The sequence below is a fragment of the Xenopus tropicalis genome, chromosome 6 (assembly GCF_000004195.4).
Source record: "Xenopus tropicalis strain Nigerian chromosome 6, UCB_Xtro_10.0, whole genome shotgun sequence".
Taxonomy (NCBI): domain Eukaryota; kingdom Metazoa; phylum Chordata; class Amphibia; order Anura; family Pipidae; genus Xenopus; species Xenopus tropicalis.
The window spans coordinates 105,781,010-105,801,614 of record NC_030682.2 but is presented as its reverse complement, the minus strand read 5'-3'; the positions used below and the strand labels follow the sequence as shown (position 1 = coordinate 105,801,614).

Genomic DNA, 20,605 nt, shown 5'->3' with positions numbered 1-20,605 from the left:
GTTACAGCTAGCTGTGGATGGTAACTACCCTTCTACATAAAATAGAACATTTTGGCAATTATTTTTCATTCTGTTGTCACCTAACATGTTTCTATACCTGGTTTGGCATGATTATCATCAACAACACACACAGAATTAACAGACCCAAAGACATCACATTCACAAGGAATGCATGGATTATCTTCGTATGGAGAAACCTGCAAAATAAATAGATAAATTACTATTCAGTATGGTTCTAAAGGCTGGAGGAAAAGCACTATATTGCAATTCTGGGGTGAAACACAGGCAAACCACATTTTATAGGCCAACTACTGAATAGCTCAATTAATACTGCATAAATAAAATTTGTATGGAAAGGTGTAACAGTGTTTAACAGTTTATGAAAGAGCAACAGATACATAAAAACAAGCAAATGAAACAAACCCAAGAGTAAGGCCCAATCAGCCACTATAACCTGCTTTTATGTTTGACCGACTGACTTAAATGTCTGACCTTATGTTGTCTATAGTAGCCTTCAATACATGTTTCACAGTTTATTCCAGCTGTAAACTGAGTGCAGTTGAGACAAACTCCTCCACCGATATACTGATTATTAATGTTCAAGCTCATATTTCGATCTGCAACACCTTGATCATAGTAACAATCTTCTGCTTTGTTATGACAGTTACATTCTAAAAGGAATGCAAAAGATAATGTTAGATGGCATTTGTTTCGGGAAACAATCCTATGGGTTTTTAAACTGAAAATCAAAATAGGCAGTAAATGTGATTTTTAACTCAAAATGGTCATCTGAGATGGGTTGTCTGTGACTTTTGTAGTATCTAATCATTCTGCTTGGGGGTTAAAGTACATGTGATTTTTTAACAAAAAAAAATATTCCTAGGCTCCTTTGGAATAAAGAAGGAAATGGAGAGGTCCACTGTTATCAGTGATTCATAAATGACAATGGACCCATTTCACCAGCTAAACAGAATATATTGCAATCTATATAAATAATCATTTATTGGCTTTGTGTGCCACTTCCACAGCTCTAGAATAGCTTGTATGTAGTATAAGCGATTCACACAGTTCAACTTACTCTCGCATTTGTTACCAACTGAAATGGTGCCAGGCCGCCATGGGTTTTGGTGGTACCCTGGGCAACATTCATTGCAGCTTTCTCCACAAGTGTTCCGTTCACATTGGCACTGAAATTTCTTAAAAAAAAAAAAACAAGTGTTAAAAAAGGGTGGTCCCAAGTTTGATATCGACTTGTGAGGGCAGTCAGGTTGTGGAATGCCCTAGTGATGTGTTAATGGCAGATTCTGTTAATGCCTTTAAGAGGGGCCTGGATGAGTTCTTGAACAAGCATAGTATCCAAGGCTATTGTGATACTAATATCTACAGTTAGTATTAGTAGTTGTATATAACTACATAGTTCATGTATGTGAGTGTATAGATTGGTAAGTATAGGTTGTGTGTGCTGGGTTTACTTGGAAGGGTTGAACTTGATGGACTCTGGTCTTTTTTCAACCCTATATAACTATGTAACTATGTGACCTTACAGTACAGTATTTTGCAAAGTCTAAGCATAAACAAAAGACAACATTTTCAAATAAATATGTATAGATTTGATAGAACAAAAATATTGCAGTCTGTTTTTAATTAGATGTCAAATAAGGTTCACAAAAACATACCCACTAATGCTTTTAAGGACAAAATGTTGTGTATTATGTATTTCCAAAACCTACCAGGCTAACTTCATCCCAAGGGCAGCTGCGAGCGTGTCCATAGCAGATACACATACCACCAACAGATAAATCCTTAACTGAATAGTAGTACTGCAAAAAAATGAAAGTGCAATTAGAAATGTGTAGGGCATCTTCCCAGACTAAAAGAAAAGTAGTCATATAAAAGCTGGTTATGAAAAGCATTTCAGAAACTAGTGTTAACTGTCAATATACGTACACTGCTTTCCTTGCTATTTATGTGCCCCCTTGCCACTCACCCTTCTTGTTACTATTGGATCTACATCCCTGAGGTCCCGGTGACTAAGGGTCATGAGATCAGCATTGAGTGTCCGAATGCGCTGCAGTCGGAGGCGGATGTATCTTGCGGAGGTAAAATCCAGTAATGCTGGGGAGGGATCATCTGCACTTGGTCTTCCATTAATCAAAGAAGTGTGAATCTAATTGTATTCCAGAGAACATCATTAGATACAAATCATTTTGCACAACCAAGCAAGATATGTAGCAATAATTACAGATTAATTTGTATGAAAACTCGGAACTCTTTTAAATCAAAGGTATGTGAAAGCAACTGTAATTCATTAGCAACATGTGCTGGACATAACTTGATTTCCAAAGCCTATGCAAGGTATTCAGTACTGACAAATATTTCCCCAAGATAGATATGACTAATGTGCAGCAGCAACAGCGCTCCCAGGCAATCTGCAACTAATTTCTTAGTGCAACATAAATGTAATCCTTTCCACTGGTTCTTTGATCTGGTTGCGCTGTGCGTTACCAATAAACACATGGAGTGGAGTAGAATGGGATACTTGGGATCGCAGAAATTGGGTGTCATCATGATGGTAATTTTATGGTAGTGCCACAGATTCTTCAGCACATGGCACTTATGGGTTAAAAGAATAGCACACTTGCAGATGTACAGTTTCTAGGGTAACTCTTAATTGTTATAGAAATCAGGATTTTACACTGGGAAATGTAAATTATATGCATTCTATCACACATGTAATACAAAATATCCCTATACATATTCCTTGGACTTAGTACCTGTTTTTTTTTTCTTTACTCCAAAAAAAAATCAACAAATCTTTTATGAAGTGATATAATAAAAGTTTGCAATATGTATTGTAAGTAAGCCCCAGGAATAAACTGGTTGATCAGTAGATACGACCAGCTGCTGAGTTGCTGTGAGTTGCAAGGCTCCTTTTATATTAAACCCTCTGTGTTACGTACAGTAGGTTTCAATAATAGGCAAATAAGTTGATATATAGCTTATAGAAAAGTGTTTATTGTTGGCAGGCAGGTTTCTACATTGTGCAGTATACTTGCTTTATCACTCCAGCTTGTCATAAGAAAGCTTGCAAGTTAAACATCATTAATTAAAAGTTGCAGTCAGGTTTGTGTGTATTATTATAATTAGTATAACTTAATTCAGGAGAGCAGCTTCCAGTAATCCATAATTCAATAACTAGCTGTTTTTATTATTTGTATATATTATTATCATTCTTCATTGATATAGCAACAACATATTCCTCAGTGTTTTGGACGCTTACATTCTAAGGTCCATATCACATTCACACGTACTATCAGGAGCCAGTTAACCTGCCTGTATGTTTTTGGTGAGTGGGAAGAGACTGTAGCACCTGAAGAAAACCCACACGGACATGGAAAAAATATACACTTTTTGCAGACAGTGCCCTGACTGGAATCAAACTCAAGACACTAATATTGTCAGGCAGCATCTTTTAGATTTAAATGAGCTGAGGCAAGTAGTATGACAGGACCCACTCTGCAAATACAGGGATAGAAAGCTATTGTCTTGTATTAAATCTCAGATTGAGATTTAATAGTATGTTGCAAACTACAGTAATTTATATAACTTACCTCTCCATGCTCCAGCGGTACAAGCCTGGAATAATAAGATGTGCATATGACTTCATTATCTCTTTTGTAGGTTGGAGGGCCAATCCTTGGAGTCACATTGTACCGGGTCAGGCACTCGGTGTCACTAATTGCATAATATTGCCATGGCATAAACTCAACTCCGTCAACAGAGCGTTCCAAGATCCAGTTCCCAGGTCGTGGAGAATTTGCCGCCTTAATAATTACATATGCCACTTGGAAAACCTATTTCAGACCATAAAGTATATGAAAGATTAATTTCATTCCTTTGTAAAATGGAATACCTAGGATAGAAAGCAGTTCTAAATTAAATTAAAAGTAAATGATAAGTATCATTAAGGAGACCCAGGAGGTTCACTAAGGTGCATCATACAAGGTTAATACGGTAACCAATTTGGCGAATAATTTTATATGTCTGCTGTCACTGCATGACTTTGGCTTTGGTCTTTTCCTGCCTTCAGTTTACAGGACTACACTCCAGAGTCCTGAGAAAAGTATAAAGCAACTATGTTCACATAATGTAAAGTTTATGTTCCTTTGAAAGTTTTCCTTTTCCTAAGCCCTTTGCTGCCTACATAATCTTTTCCCATTACATGGTTGGCTGAACAGCAAATAAGCCTGTTTTCATTATATACTGAGATTTTTGAATGGCTCCAGACTCATCGAGGCCCAGACAAAGGTGCAGCTGATGCAGCTAATTGTAAATCCACATTTAACAAGTATTAGCTGCAGTAAAATGTGCTCCAGCATTTCTTGTATGAGAATGAACAAGACCAGCATTAATATTAGATGAGCACATTCCTGGAACACAGAACATGCATACAGTAGCTGGACTGGACAGAAATGACTTGTGTGAATGATAAGCCACGTGTTTCTATCCATAGCTCCTGCATAAATCTTATCCTCATCCAGCTAAAACTGTGTAAATAGTGTTTGTGGGAGTTGTAGTTTCAAATAAAGATTACACTGCCCTCCTCTGTTTTATGCGCTATGACTGGCACATTGCTGTATCAAGGTGCCCTATCAGCAATGCAAGTTATAGGTGCAATTGCAATACTGCTTTTCTTGAATGTTGAAAGGGCCAGTATACCATAATTTCGTATTACCCTATTCATTTGCCTAAACTTCTGTTAAAGGTATTACAGACACAGTTTGTATTTTTAACCTTGCCTGAATAGCCAATAACTTACTGGTAAACTGGTCACAAAGTACTTCACACATCCTACAGTGCTCCTGTTGTGCCGATAATCTCACTATATAAAACCAGAGATGGTGTGTCGCTTGGTAGTCAGTGAAGCATTCAGTGACATCATTGGGGGAAGATTAGCCTAACAGGGCCATAAATGGCACTCTCCATTCCTTATGGTTTCTCATTGCCCTTATAGAGAGACACCATCTGTTTCAGAATATATAATACTAAACACATTTCTGCTGGGATTAAAAAAACAGGAGATTGCACTTAAATATAACTCTTTTTTTAATAATTTTTACTATGATAAACACAGGAAGCCCAGAATGCTGCCACCTTATTACTGACTGGTTTTTGTAGATAATGGCTGACTTTGGGGTTAATAGTGGCAGTCTGGGTGCCCCTTCACAATAAAGCATATTGCAATACTGCACTAGCTTCCCACCCCAATGGCTGGCCCTGTGTATAGTAAAGTAATCCACTAAAAGATATTTGGTTCACAACCTACTTATTAAAATTCAAAAACAAGACACTGTAAAATGCCTGCATGGAATTGTTATGGTATCATTTCTCCATTAACTCCCTTTTGCTGAAGAAAAAAAAAACACTGCACTCATTTTATGAGGTACAACACATGGCTGAAATCAGAAGACAAAAAGTTACCTTGGACACCAAATAAGTGCCCATGTGACCTGAGCGATGCAGGTCTGAGCGAATGTGTGTGAAAGCCCCATGGCACATAATAAGGAGCTGGGCACGGCGCAGTAAAGCTGTCTCTGTTTAGAATAATGGATGACCCATGCGACTGCTAATTCCTGGAGAACAAAACACCGGATTCTTTGTAGTTGTTCCATTCCCCCAGACAACTTAATAAGCAAACACTGTAAAAATATGCACAGGCTTTCTTGCACAGATTCGAACAAAAAAAAAAGGAGAAGCACTGAGCAATCAAACCACAGAGCACTGTCCCTGCACGCTAACCCACAAAAGGGCCTGTGCTAAAGTGCTCACATTCTGCCAGCAAAGGTATTCGTCATAATGTAGGGAAACAAGAGTTCTTGTTGTATTAATAGTTTAGGCAGTTTTGCCATTTATAAACACACAAAATATATAACCTTTAAGAATAAATACCTCCATTAATCTTTCCCAACCATTATCTTATATCTAGGAAAATGTCTGAACATCTCACTGCCTAACTGGCTTACACTGCACAGTAATTTTTAGCTCTGAAAGGGGACTTCCTGAAGTAGATTGTCCCCTGAAACCCTAAGCACATCCCTGTCTATTAAATGGAGCCATTAGTCTTTTGTACATATGTTTTTTTACGCTGCACTTCATCAGTCCTTTATAAAATAAAATTTAGATCCAAGAGATACTTGGGCTCATATACAAAAGGGCGAGTTAGTTATGGTGTAAGGTGCAAACTGCAAGCAACTTCAATACATTTTGTTCATGTGTTTTGTGCCACTATGAATGCTGGCCTTCTATCTTTGCCCCTAACAATGGCAGGCACAACTGGCAGGCATTAAGTACAGGATTCTCTTGTATACATAGAGTTGTGCACTGTGTCTTATGCTAGATCAGGGGTGGGCAAACTTTTAGGCTCAGGGGCCACATTGACATTTGACAGACCAGCACCAGACGTCGTCTCCGCTCGTCAGTCCCCTAGGATTTGCGTTGCTGCACTTACATGCAGTTTGACACCAAGGGGCACATTTACTTACCCACGAACGGGCTGAATGCGTCCGATTGCGTTTTTTTCGTAATGATCGGTATTTTGTGATTTTTTCGGAAATTATCGTGACTTTTTCGTTACCAATACGATTTGCGCAAAGTTGTGCAAAGTTGCGCAAAATCTGGCGATTTTTTCGTAGCGTTAAAACTTGCGTGAAAAGTCGCGATTTTTTCGTAGAGTTAAAACTTGCGCGAAACATCGTGCCTTTTAAGTTTTAACGCTACGAAAAAGGCGCGACTTTTCGCGGAAGTTTTAACACTACGAAAAAATCGGCAGATTTTGCGCAACTTTCGGAATGGCTACGAAAAACTCGCTTTTTTTCGCGCAAGTCGTTATGGCTACGATAAACTCGCGTTTTTTTGCGCAAATCGTATTGGTAACGAAAAAGTCGCGATAATTTCTGAAAAGTCGTAAAGGCGCCGAAAAAATTGCAAAAAATACGAAAAAGTCGCAAAATGTTCGTTTTCCAATCGGAATTTTTCAAATTCGGATTCGAATTCGTGTCTTAGTAAATCAGCCCCCTAGTCTCGCATTTTCTGAAGGCACGAGTAGTGATTGGGGACTGTGGTCTCTGTTAGGAAAAGAGAGACACACCAATACTCGGCAGGCATAAAGTGCTGTACTGGGCTTAAATGCCTCATCTATTGCATACAAATGGGTACAGAGCAATAGTGCCAACTAAATGTGCAACCTACTTGCACTAGGTGCAGTTGTCTAGTCTGAAAGCAGAGTTAAGAAGATGAGTTGAGCAAGCAAGTGGGATTGAATTGTGCCAACTCATTGTAAATAAGCCCCACTTTGTAAAAAAAAAAATTTGTTTCTGAAAAAATTTGTCTGAAAGCAGTGATAGGTGTATTTGGGTTGGACAAGGAGACAAGCGCTTGGGCTGTCAGTAATGATGCTGTAAGGCTCATTCTGAGCATGCTGTGGCACTGGCCTATAGCTAGCTATCCACACTGGACTGGACATATAGCAGATACTAGCACCATTCACACGAGTGTCTTAGCTGAAACTCATAAGTGAGGAACATTTGCTGACATTAGTCCCTTATCCAGTCTATGGGGCTGATTTACTAATCCACGAATCCGAATGGGAAAAATTTGGATTGGAAAAGAACATTTTGCAACTTTTTCGTTTTTTTGCAATTTTTTTCGTCGCCGTTACGACTTTTTGGTAAATTGTCGCAACTTTTTCGTAGCCGTTACGACTTGCGCAAATTGTGGCGACTTTTTCAGAACCGTTACAATTTGCTCGTATATTGTCGCGACTTTTTCGTATTGAGCGCTCGTAAACGGCAGGCAAAACTTTCAGACTTTGCATGATTTTGGAAGCCTCCCATAGGACTCAATGGCACTCTGCAGCTCCAACCTGGCCCAAGGAAAGTCTCCCATAGGGCTCAATGGCACTCTGCAGCTCCAACCTGGCCCAAGGAAAGTCTCCCATAGGGCTCAATGGCACTCTGCAGCTCCAACCTGGCCCAAGGAAAGTCTCCCATAGGGCTCAATGGCACTCTGCAGCTCCAACCCGGCCCAAGGAAAGTCTCCCATAGGACTCAATGGCACTCTGCAGCTCCAACCTGGCCCAAGGAAAGTCACGATACTGAAGCTTGAATGAATCCGAAACTTTCGTACTCTGCGCGATGGCTACGAAAAAGTCACGACAATTCGTGCAAGTCGTAACGCTATGAAAAAGTCACGACAGTTTACGAAAAAGGTGTAATGGCTACGAAAAAGTCGCGACAATTTACGAAAAAATCGCAAAATACCGATCATTCCGAGAAAAACGCATTTGAACGCTTTTCGGACGTTCGTGCATTAGTAAATGTGCCCCTATGTGTTAATAAAATGTTAATCAATGTACCCATCTAGCCAACCTTCGTCAGCTGTCTTGTGCTTATAAATGTTCAAAAGCAATATACATAAATAAAAACTCAAAGTTAATTAGACCTATATACTAAAAATGCTAATCAGTAAAGGTCAATGAGGTAAATCAAACATTAACAAGCTTTCTATTCTAGAAAAAGAACTGAGACAGATCAGTGCACTCAACAGAATTGGGCGTAGGAGGGTGTGGTGTTATTCTGCAATAATTTACAGCCAAAAGGTGCTAAGTAAACAGTTAATGTAAAATAGTTTTCCTTGGTAGGCCATGAGAGAGTGTTTTATGAGAGTGAATTATGTTACTAAATCTCCTGTGTATATATCATCTCTTAACCATAACATTAAAACACTTAAAGGGGTTGTTCATTTTTTAGTTAACTTTTAGTATGGTATAGAGATTAATATTCTAAACAATTTGCAGTTGGTCTTCATTTTTTATTTGTAGGTTTTTATTTATTTCAGTTTTTGTTAAGCAGCTCTGTTTGGAGGTTTAGCAGGTATTTGGTTGCTATGATAAGTTACCTATTGACACATGAATAGTAGAGGACTTGCATAGAAATAAGTACAGGTATAGGACCCATTATCCAGAATGCTCGGGACCAAGGGTATTCCGGATAAGGGGTCTTTCCGTAATTTGGATCTCCATACCTTAAGTCTGCTAAAAAATCAATAAAACATTTATTAAACCCAATAGGATTGTTTTGCATCCAATAAGGATTGATTATATCTTAGTTGGGATCAAGTACAAGGTACTGTTTTATTATTACAGAGATAAAGGAAATCAGTTTTAAAATTCTGAATTATTTGATTAAAATGGAGTCTATGGGAGACGGGCTTTCCGTAATTCGGAGCTTTCTGGATAACGGGTTTCCGGATAAGGGGTCCGATACCTGTACTATAAAGTAGCAATAACAACAATTAAACTGTAGTTTAACAAAGCAATAGTTTTTGGCTGCGGAGGTCAAAGCTGCAAAGAGTAAGAAGAAGAAAACAAAGATATTCAAAAACTATAAATTGTAAATAATGAAGACCAATTGAGTAAGTAGCTTAGAATTAGCAATTTTATAACATACTAAAAGTTAACTTCAAGGTGAACCACCCCTTTAAGAATGTCCTAACAAGTTGCAATGGCAATGGCAGGAATCATACCAGTACCACTTCCAGAGGAGGCCCAAATTATATTTATATATAGGCTCATAGGAAATATATGGATCTCAGTGCAAATTGTTTGCTAGGTAGCATAGCAAAGTGTTATAATAATGTATAATTCTCTTGCAACAGACAACAAGGGAGGGAGTTGGGGTTTATTTTTATCTGATATGTCTGTCCAAATAACAAACAGCAAACTGCAAGGTCATGCCGTTCATACCGCAGCATGGGCCAAATTATTGAATGAAGGTTTATATAGAGTTGCCATGTATTTAACAAGTTTTGTGGCTTCTTTCTGCACAGGTGAGTTTGCCAATCTCATGAGGAAACCTAACACAAAAACTGGTGCAGGTCACTTCTCACTGACTCCATTGGAAATTGTGAAAAATACCCTTACCCCATAGTCCATGGTATATAGATATTGGGCAGAATTGTGTGTCCAGCATACACATACAGAAAATTGTACAAAGATTGTATTGGTACTTGTATGGAAAGCATAATCCTTGTAACTGCACGTGAGAAAGTTTTTTCTATAGTATTTTGTGAGTAACTCGTAGTTTTGTTAAAATGTTACTAATATTCAAATAAATAAATTGGGCATACAATAAGATAGTTGGGACAGAAAGCAACTATGTGCTTTTTCATAGGTTATTCCACACAGGGTCATCAGGGAATAAAACCACATCTTACAGTTATATATAATATTTATACTAGCATGCAAAACCCACTAAGACCTTAACAAACTAAATTGCATAGATTATTTTAAATTTCTAATATACAACGTAGGTAATTTATCAAGCAAAGGGCACCATACTTTTCAATACACACTCTGTAACATAACAGAAACTGGCAAGTTCTTTGTCACTTGACAGTGTCCCCAGTTAGGTTCCACATTGTGACTGCCTCAAGGTCATACAGAAAATTAGACTAGAAATTGAACTTGTTTACCCGTGACAAAGTGACATTCCCAGCAAGCAAGTCCTTCAGCTAAATCTTTGCATTATTCATTACCAACAAGTTGATCCCAGTGAGATTCCATAGTTTACAAAGACATGCTACTCATTTTAGCTTATGTCAAATAAAGAAAAGAAAAGTTCTCAGCGAGATGGGCCTTATAATGAGGTTGGAAATATAAAAACAGCAGTGTGACAAAAGCAGTCATAGAAAAGGAAAATAATGCATTGAGGGCATCTTTTATTATTCATGGCTTGCATTCAATCTAAATAAATTTATATAATCTTACTAATAATTTGCATCAAGTTGAAGGATAGTGGGTTCTCACGTTATAAATGCGGAGCACACTATATACAATATAATAAAGCAGCCAAATTCATTATACAGTGCTTCATTAAAATTGTAAAGAAAGAGGAAAGAACCTGACAATATAATCCTAGACTCAAAAAGTCAGAAAGGAACCAAAACACTTCAGGTAATTTACGAACTGTGGGGCAGGGTGCAAAGTGCAAAAGCCAGGTGCAAGTTGCCATGTTTTTTCCACTTTACTCAATGCCATGTTGTGAAGAACTTATTCTCCAGAATGGATATATGTATTAATACATCATTCTAGGAAGGAACAGAACATTAAATTATTTGCTTACTTGTTTTAAATCCAGGGTTATAGTAATCCAGTGGTAAACTCTCCCATTCTGTATGCTTGGACTTTGCCACCAGTCATTGGTGCCATCAATGGCATTAGATATTGGATGTCTTTCTGCCAATAAGTACATAGAACATTGGATTATTAGTAACAGAAGTTCATAGTTCAGGTGGTGGCAACAATTATGATGTCTTTGATTGTGTTTGATGGTGTCTCAAAGAGAACAGCCCCTAAGCACTTTTTCTAATAGCAGCCTACCTGTGTGTGGGTAAAAAATTATGCTGGAAAAATGCAATACCTTTCCCTAATTTGCCCACTTCATTTCCATAGCCAAATTTGTATTATCATTCTACAGAAGTATGCACTTATGCATCTCGGGGATGGTACATAAACCCATATATATTTGTCAGACTGGTTCTTTTTTGGTTTTGGCTACACGCGCACAAATGGTCCTTGAGAATTTTGCAGGGCTGTGGAGTCGGTAGATAAATTCTCCGACTCCTCAGTTTTTAATATGCTAATGTATTTTATACATCCAGGAAGGGGCAGGGGGGAAGGGGCACTTAAAACACAACTGAACTTATAATAAACTGATAGATAATTTTATCTATACTCCTACTCCTAATGATTTCCCTAGAATGCCATAGTCATGTTTAAAGTTTAAGCTAACATTACAGCTGAATTACAGCAGTTTTTCAAATGTTTAAAAGCTTCAGTCTTAAACTATTGACTATCCATTCCCTTCACGTATACAAGTATTTCTAATCCTGCAATTTTTTTTAACTTAATTAGTTATCAGTGAGAGTTAGGCTAACTTCACAGTGGGCATTGTGTTCCCTGTAACAGAGGAACACGACGCAGTGGAGCTGCCGCACCTTAACTGTGCGTTACGTCCCATTTAGTGAAGCATCCAGTCAATGAAAAGCATGCTTCATGGTCACTCAACGTGTTCGTTTATGCACTGCGTGCATTGGGCTTTATTCTTATAGCAGAGAAGTAATTAATATGACTGTTTGTGAATTGGGACATTTAAACTTGTTTTATTTTTATTTTTTTATTCCCATTTAAATTTAGTAGGAGTCAGAGTCGGTTCATTTTTGCCGACTCCGACTCCAGGTACCCAAAATTGCCTCCGACTCCTCGACTCAGACTCCACAGCCCTGGAATTTTGTGAGCATTATTTTGGACTGTTTCCCATGTCTTCCTTCACTGCCTATGTTCTTTGTATCCCAAATTATTTTAACCTGCCCTTTCTTCTTATCTGACCTAAACAACCCATTCTTTGTCTTCTTCCCTACTAGACATCCCTGCACCCAATCCTTTATTGTGCTTGGCCTGTTCCTCTGTTTTTTCCCTAATTCTCTCCCTCCAAACTTCTTCTCTAAACGTCTTCTTTTGAAGTTCTGACATTTTTTTCTCTGCCACTCTGTCTAATATGCTTCTCCTTCTTACTTTTTTAATGCTTTATTGTCCATTGCTTATTTCTCTCTCTTTGAACTCCCATCCCACCATTATACTTCCATGACAAAAAGCCCAATGTTCTCTACCATTTCTGTAGGTCAATGCTCTGACCTTCTTTCCTTCCCACTTCTCTGTACACTTTCTTTCCCTGCTTGTACTTTATACTGATCTCTTTGGGGGGAATCCAACTCAGAAGCTAGAGTCACTCAGAAGCTAGGTCCAAGCCTAAATACACCAATCTTTTTTTTTTAAATAACCTACCTGCACACTATCTGCAGTGTAACTAGGTGGTGGTGCTGTCCCTGGATACCTGGTGTAATCATAATCATGCAGGAACCATACACACTGGTATATGTAAAGCAAGATTTACCCAAACTTTATTTTGGCCACAGAGAGTGCAATAATGTTTCAGGTAGTCACTCCTCCCTTTGGCAGATAACACAATGATGTACACATACAGGCATATAAGTGTTACTCCTGACCCATTCATTAACCAGGGGTGGGGAATGTTCACATTTGTTGCAGTAGCCAAAATAAAGTTTGGGTAAATCTTGCTTCACGTATACAAATGTGTGCAGTTCCTGAGTTACTGACTCCAAGCTGAAATACAGTCAATGATAACCTGTATAAACACATGTATAAGACATGTATAAATCCCCTGAATTCTCAAGTCTTTATTAAGGAGGCCCAAAACAAATAATTACCATAATATTTATTACTGTATGGGAGGAAACATGCAGCCAACCTTACCTTTAGGATTGATGCTGTTCTGGTCACAAATACGACACTGTGGATTGCGGACTGGCCTTCCTGGCACATGTTCCACAAGCTTGCAGAACATCTCTGGACCCATCTCCCCACAGGTAGCATTGGTGGAAATATGTGCATTGCTTGCGAGATTTAAAATGGCAGGAAACAAGCCTGAAAGCAAGTTAGATCACCATTAGATTGTATATGCCAACGGCTTTATGGTATAAGGAAACACAGGGTAGAAACTGTACTGATTAGTTAAAAATAATGAAAACAATACAATTTTAAACAGCTTTTCCTGCAATAACAGCATATACATCACTGCACACGAAAATCACTTGGTAAAGACAAAGATACTGTTTTATTACTACAGAGAAAAAGGAAATCAGTTTTAAAATTCTGAATCATTTGATCAAAATGGAGTCTATGGGAGACGGGCTTTCCGTAATTCAGAGCTTTCTGGATAACAGGTTTCCTGATAAGGGATCCCATACCTGTATATTATTAATGAACCATTCCAATGCCCTTGCCCCTTTGGTTAGTTTTTTCCCCAAAAAAATATTATATCCACACCAAGAGAGTTAAGCAGAAGGGGTCTTGACAAGTTCATTTCTAACTTTATGTCAAACAAAATTACTTTATGACCTTTTTCAGACATTGTTCTTCACAATGAGAAGGAATGTTGAGAAATGGTGTGCACAGCTCAGTAGCAGACACAAAGGAGCCAAATTTTAAATTGAAGTGAGGCATAAAACTAACACTGCAGTGCAGAAAGCAATCTGTGAATTGCAAACTAGGACACATAACTGACTCAGCATTCTCTTCCTCTCCAAAAACAGTAACCAGAAGAGATACATTTTTGTGTCCAAAACCTTGCATCTAATTATATATCTAACGACAATATCTGTACATGTGTGGCCAGCTAGCTGAAGACAAGTAGACCCTGTACGTGAAATCTTTGTTTAGACTGTTGAATAAATACACTAAAGATGAGTTAGCAGCACAGAGCAGACTACAATAAAGCATACGAAAAGGGAGTGAGAGCCAAAGTTTTTCCCTGTAGAAAAGAAGGAATTTGCAAGATTAGCAGTTGTTCAGCTCCAGGAGAATGAACACAGATAACTGATAAATCCCAAAGCTTTTTTAACAGCTGAGCTGCCTGAAGTAGATCACATACACAGTAAGTAAGATGTAGCTTCCCCATGTAACAAAATATGGTGTTTCAAATGCAGAAGAAACTGTGCAGAATGAAGAGGACAATATACAAAAGCAACTTGTAAGCACTAATTGTCCATCATCAGAATAAAATAATTTCTTTTTTTTTTTCAGAACAGAGAAACTGCTCAAACAATTATGCTTATTATGCTTCAAAGTCAAACAAACAACCTTGTGTATTTAGTAGAGATAACACACTACCACTATTCTTTGGGCTCATACTATATATGGGGGTAAACTAACCAGTCAGCAGATCCACTGGCTGCTGGAGTCCCAGGCATATAAAGGTTGATACCTAACCGATTCCCAGTTCTACTATATCAAACTGATTTACCAGACATAGATAGGGAGACATATAGACAGAGAACAGAGTTAGGTAATAATTTGTCCAGGGCTTTTAAAAGAATAGGTTTTAATCACAATGCCCAAAAGTCAATAAGAATGGTATGGAAGAACTACAGCATAATAGAAACTGACCCATTTGTTCAGCTGGGAATGATGGCAATTAGTTTTCGAGAATTGGTTTTTAGTATCTACCGCTAGTGAATTTTTTTTGTGATCCAAAGAAATATATATTATGTCTACTATGGAAATTGTATGGGAACGTGATATGCAGGCGAGCCTGGGAAAATCAAGTTACACCACTTATACACTGAAAGTAGACCACAGACCACAATTATCTGCGATAAACCTACTCATTAAAAATAACAAAATGTACAATTACACTCTTTCCAGTCTCCCAAAAGATTCCTAAGGATAAGTGGAGAAAAGCTGACCTGCTGCCTCCTGCTTCCTATAAGAGCATGCACTGACAGGTACGGCATTAGCCCTTTAGCACACACACACACTATGGATATTTTAGTGACTGTCATTAGCCTAAAGCACAGAAAAATTAAGAATACACTATATGCGAGTACATGTATATACACACAGTAAGGCACACACATTGCTGTGTTTGTTAACCACAATGCAACTTTCCACAAAATTTCAGTGTAACACTTAAGTTACTTACAGTGTAACACTTACATATTGCCAATTAAGCAATATGTACCACAACTAAATAAAAATGATCTAATCAGCATCTGTAATAGTTGGGATGTAGGGATGTAGGGATGCACCGAACCCACCCTGATGGATTCTGCCGAATACCGAACTGAATCCGAATCCTAATTATCTTATGTTAATTCGGATCGAAAGGGTTAAAAATCTGTGCACACAGTGAAAATTCCCCCCCCCCCATTTAACCCTTTTGAATGCTAATAAGCATATGCTAATTTATGCTAATTAGGATTCGGTTCCGCCGGGACCGTGGATTCGGCCGAAACCGAATTCTTCAAAAAAAAGGCTGGATTCTGCCCGAATCCCAAACTGAATCTGGGATTCAGTGCATCCCTAGTATTAGTATATTGCAAGCTAATAGGGCCAACTTTTTTTTTTCATTTCACGGCCTCCTCACATTTAATACAAAACTGCAGGTAGATCTGTCGATAGTTTAATAATGGGCACAATTTTGCAGGTGATATTGCACTTTGCATTTCCGCTTGCACTCGTAAATAAGAGAGTGTTTTCTCACCATCAGGAAATGTGAGATGAGTACTCAGATCTGTTTGTAGATATGAGGTATTTTTAATGAGCCAATTATCAGTTCTAAGAAACTTTACTCATATTACTATCCCTTTGCATTTTCACATTGGCTAAGTAATTACAGATTCCAGAAGGATCAAATGTGCTTAGTGCACAAATACCTATCCTGCACCTTCTTTTGTATCTTCCCACACTGGGAAATGTGCTAGGAAAAGTCAACAATCCCAGGCTTGTAAGCTTAGCAAGAACAAAACAAAGAAAAGCAATAAACAGCTTTAAAGTAATGACATGAAAGAGAAAAAAAAGCGCTGTGAGTGAAACAGTAGCTGCTCTAGGTCTGGTAACACCTGGCCCAAAACAAGCCATCTTCTTCCATTGGGCAGGAAATGAGAGGAATTCTGGAACGCTGGCTGTCTCTCTACACACAAGGCAGCTGGAAGTGCCTCTGTGTATTTCAATGCCTGGTTTAGTAAGAAAAATGACAGAGGAAGTTTACTTTCCTAATCTCTGTATTTAAATTCTCGTAAGTTGTTTTACTCTGCCTTAGAAAGTTATTCATGTTAAATAGACAGTCTTCTTAGCAATGTTTGTATTTTATTCAATTGATATCCATCATTCTGATGGTTCATGTAACTCAGTCAGTATTCAGAGATTTGCAAATGACATTTTATTATGCTTATTGGTAATGCCTTGAGCAAAAGTTCAATAAAACAATGATACATATTACTACTAGAATAACTTTGTCTGTTTCATTTTGTTTAGATCCTAAACTAAGAACCTGATAAAAAATCAAATCAGTTTCAGTATGGCAGTATTCATTCTACAGTAATGTGTGAAAGTCAGCTACATGCATATACTATATCCCTTTACAACAAGACACAAGCGAGTGTTTATCTAAAACACTTGCCAATTCATCTAATTAAGAGGGCTTAAAGCATTTGGGCCATAAAGGCAAAGTACAAAACTGGGTGCACTATTAGGACCAGCTTTTTTTACCAGTATTACTGTGGCCATTACTCAACTGCCAACAACTGCACCTGATGTATCATAATGACCGCAATTACGCATGTGTTTTTTCACACTAGTTCCAGGATTCCTAAGTGTCAACAGACACACTTGTGTACCAACAGAGGAGGCAGGATGGACACAATTGACCTAACCCAACTAAATGGAAGGAGCCATTTTGTATGCAAGTATATTTAATGAGTGGCAACAATACACACAAGATTAGTAGTGCAACCACTTGTGGCTGTGCTCTATTTATTTTATTCTTAATGTTTAAGCCACAAGTAAGATATAAAATTATTCTTAAAGACAGGCACCAATATGTTGCTGTCCAACTACTTTTATGTAGTCGGTGGATTATTCAGTACAACATATTCTGTTAAACTCTGTATCCAGGGTTGGTCATTTGACCTGGGCCAGTTTACTTGTTTCTGAGGGAAAATCTTGGCAGAATATACAAACGATAAATTCAGAAGAAATGAATTTATAGCAACCTTATATCATACCAACTGAGCCAAGAAAAAAGTAAAGTTAAAGGAACAAGACAGCACAGCAGGACAGGTTTTAGCTTCTTACTTCTATTTCTACAAGTCTGTGTAAAGATTAACTCAAAGTTTTATTAAACCCTAGAACTCTTTAAAACATAACATTTCCTGAAAGAATAGTGAAATAATCATGAATGCCACCAGCAGACCACTGCAAGAGAGCAGAGACACATAATAAAAATGCCAAGTGAACTAGATAATATGTAAACACATAAATAGCCAAATAGAATGGGAAGCATCTGTGAAACAATTCACATTCTCAAAGGAAATTCTTAGAACTCCCATATCAGCAGACATTAACAGCATTCCTCTGTGCCGCAACCAGGCTGCAGCCAGACATGTATGGGACAGTTCCCTAACTGAAACAAGTTATTACCTTGTAATGCGACACAAACATGCAATCATTTTTCATTAAAATTTAGCCACTGGGCATGAGGCACTAATAACAAGGGACATCAGTATAACCTATAGCTGTCAGGCATGCTTGAGTCTGCATCAGAACATCCCATATCAAACAAAATACCTGATGTATTCATGGAACACACTTAATTCCAAGAAAATTAGGTGCTAATATATCATATATCTATAAATCTGTTTTGTGCTAACTCAGTTAGCCACGACACCTCCGTTTTTTTAAATTTCCCTTTGAATTACTCTAATAAAAATATTAACATAGAGTTTGACAACTGGCCAGCAGAACAAAGCCATAACTGGTCCTTTTTATAGTAGGGCCAAACCTTTAATTACCAATGTCCTGTATAGAGGCATATCAGTTTCTGCACTTGTCAGGAATAAGCACAATTTTGCAGGAAATTTGAGGCTATAATGGTCGTTTAAGGACTGTTGTTGGAAGCAAGCAACTCTGTGTATCAAGCTACTATGCAGAATGAAAGTCATTACACTTGCTCAAGAGAAACAAAACGTTTTGTACGTTCTACTCTGCTGTAGCTGGTATGAAGTTTTTATGTACCTGTAACATTTTTAAGGCTGATGCCACATAGGGCTGATCTCAGCCTGCAGAAAAAGGAGACAGAGACTAAGCTCCCGTACCGGCATCATTCTTTTTCCTTGCCCGCAAGCGGAACCATTGAACCACTGCTTATGTAATGGTTCTGGCTCAAGAGCTTTTCAGAGAGAAAGTATTTTAATTTAAGGTATTATGGATCCTACAATGTACACATAATTTACAGAGTAGATTCATACGTATTTAACAGTTTCATTTTTAAGTGTACACTAAAATGTTATTTTTCTATGAAAAATAAATACACTGTTTTTATTCATAACATGTAAATTGGCTTATTTATTGAGTGTGGAGGGGGTTCAGGCAGGTTGGCTGTGCAGCACCATGGACAGCAGCCTTTGTTGCACAGATTTGCAGGCCCAGAACAGCCAGAAGTCAGGAAGTTGGTACATCATAAATCAGAACAGAAAGGTTGCTGATCTGCAGAGACCGTGCCCCATGTGTTGTTGTTCAGTAAATGGCTGAAAACCAAACTGGTTTCTTACCCACAGATACAAAGCTATGCAAAATATAATAAAATTTTTTTCAGTTAATGACAGCATGACAGTGGAGGGTATTAAGCAAAGGTACTAAACCATCAAAGAGAAAAGTTTATTTTAATTACTATTGGAATGTAAGAGGGATTCAGACACAGAATCTAATCTCTAGCTCTCCAGGGATTAACCTGTTATGGCAAATGCCTGGAAGGCAAGAGGAGGAAATGTGAACTTTTGAAATCTTTCTCCATACAGACGTGATTGATATTTGTTCATAAATCTGTAGCATCACTAGATGATAATAGTTACCCATAATTACAGGCATTCTCGTACCTCAAATTACTTTGCATGAAAATCAGATGTACATCTGTTTTCTATGTGTCTAACCAGATGTTACTGTATATCCGCTGTACTACTCTATAATGTATAATTTCCCCTAAAAATAGTAGAGTTGAAAAAGCTAGGGTGGAATGGGGTGTGGCAGTGTGGAATGGGGGTGAGACCAGGGTCCACCTGGAAGTCTTCAGATCCAGGTTGATATCCCTGATAAAGCCGGCCATACACTTAAATATTCACTTATTTTGGCAAGGGGGCTCTTTTGCTGATTTGGCCACCCACATTCTGGGTTAATTAGGCACAGACGGAAAGGCTATAGATAGGCTGTGCAATATTAGGTCCAGGTTCCAACCCGGCAGAAGGAAGAAAAACAGGGAGTCATACTCAGGGTCAGATGGAGCTGGTATGACACTATGAACTATGAAAACCCTGTGGGCCCCACCAACCAAGGCCCAATCCCAGCCAGGATCTGTAGGCGCTCCTTCCAAATCTTTTTCTGCGGCCACAAGTTCAGGAGAAGGGGGAAGTGCAAGGCAAATAGTGCAATGGGTTGTTTGGACATAAGGGGTAGAGAGATTTAAGAGAGGTGCAGCAGAAATGGGCACTTGAGGTTGGGGCCCTAGTGGGCTCCCTACACCTCAGTTTGGTCCTGGTCGTACCATTTATAAACTTGGTGATTTTCATTTATTTTTCTCTCATTGCACTTGAGTTCGTAAACCTTTCGGTTTCATAGAAACTTTACACCTTGGCTATAAAATGTAAATAGCGGGAGATAAAATCTTATCAGATCTTTGCCTTTAAATTGCAGTGTACTCTAGAATGTTTCTCATGATCAAACGCAAGAGAATACTTTTGCAGCCAAGTTTTACAGTATGTTTGTGTACAGTGTATAAGCAGAATTAGGTGGTTGCTCCTGCTGTAGCTAATCTTAATAGTAAAGGTGGCCATACACGTTGTGATTCACTCATTTGGTGAGGTCGCCTGATCTGACGGAAAATCAAACCTGCCTGATCGAGATCTGGCCAATTTTAGG

The 20,605-nt window shown here is 38.2% G+C and overlaps 1 protein-coding gene across 2 annotated transcripts in view; it reads right to left on the bottom strand.

Moving 5' to 3' along the window:
* lama1 (laminin subunit alpha 1) overlaps nt 1-20,605 on the bottom strand; it is a 98,429-nt gene that overhangs the window by 64,011 nt on the left and 13,813 nt on the right. For both annotated transcript variants that reach the window (XM_004915237.4, XM_002938053.5), the window contains exons 2-9: nt 13,391-13,561; nt 11,181-11,293; nt 3,612-3,854; nt 1,988-2,167; nt 1,731-1,820; nt 1,079-1,196; nt 493-671; nt 98-197 (exon numbers count right to left, since the gene is read on the bottom strand). In XM_004915237.4, the coding sequence (XP_004915294.2) occupies nt 98-197; nt 493-671; nt 1,079-1,196; nt 1,731-1,820; nt 1,988-2,167; nt 3,612-3,854; nt 11,181-11,293; nt 13,391-13,561 (1,194 nt within the window). The remainder of the gene's footprint in view (nt 1-97; nt 198-492; nt 672-1,078; nt 1,197-1,730; nt 1,821-1,987; nt 2,168-3,611; nt 3,855-11,180; nt 11,294-13,390; nt 13,562-20,605) is intronic.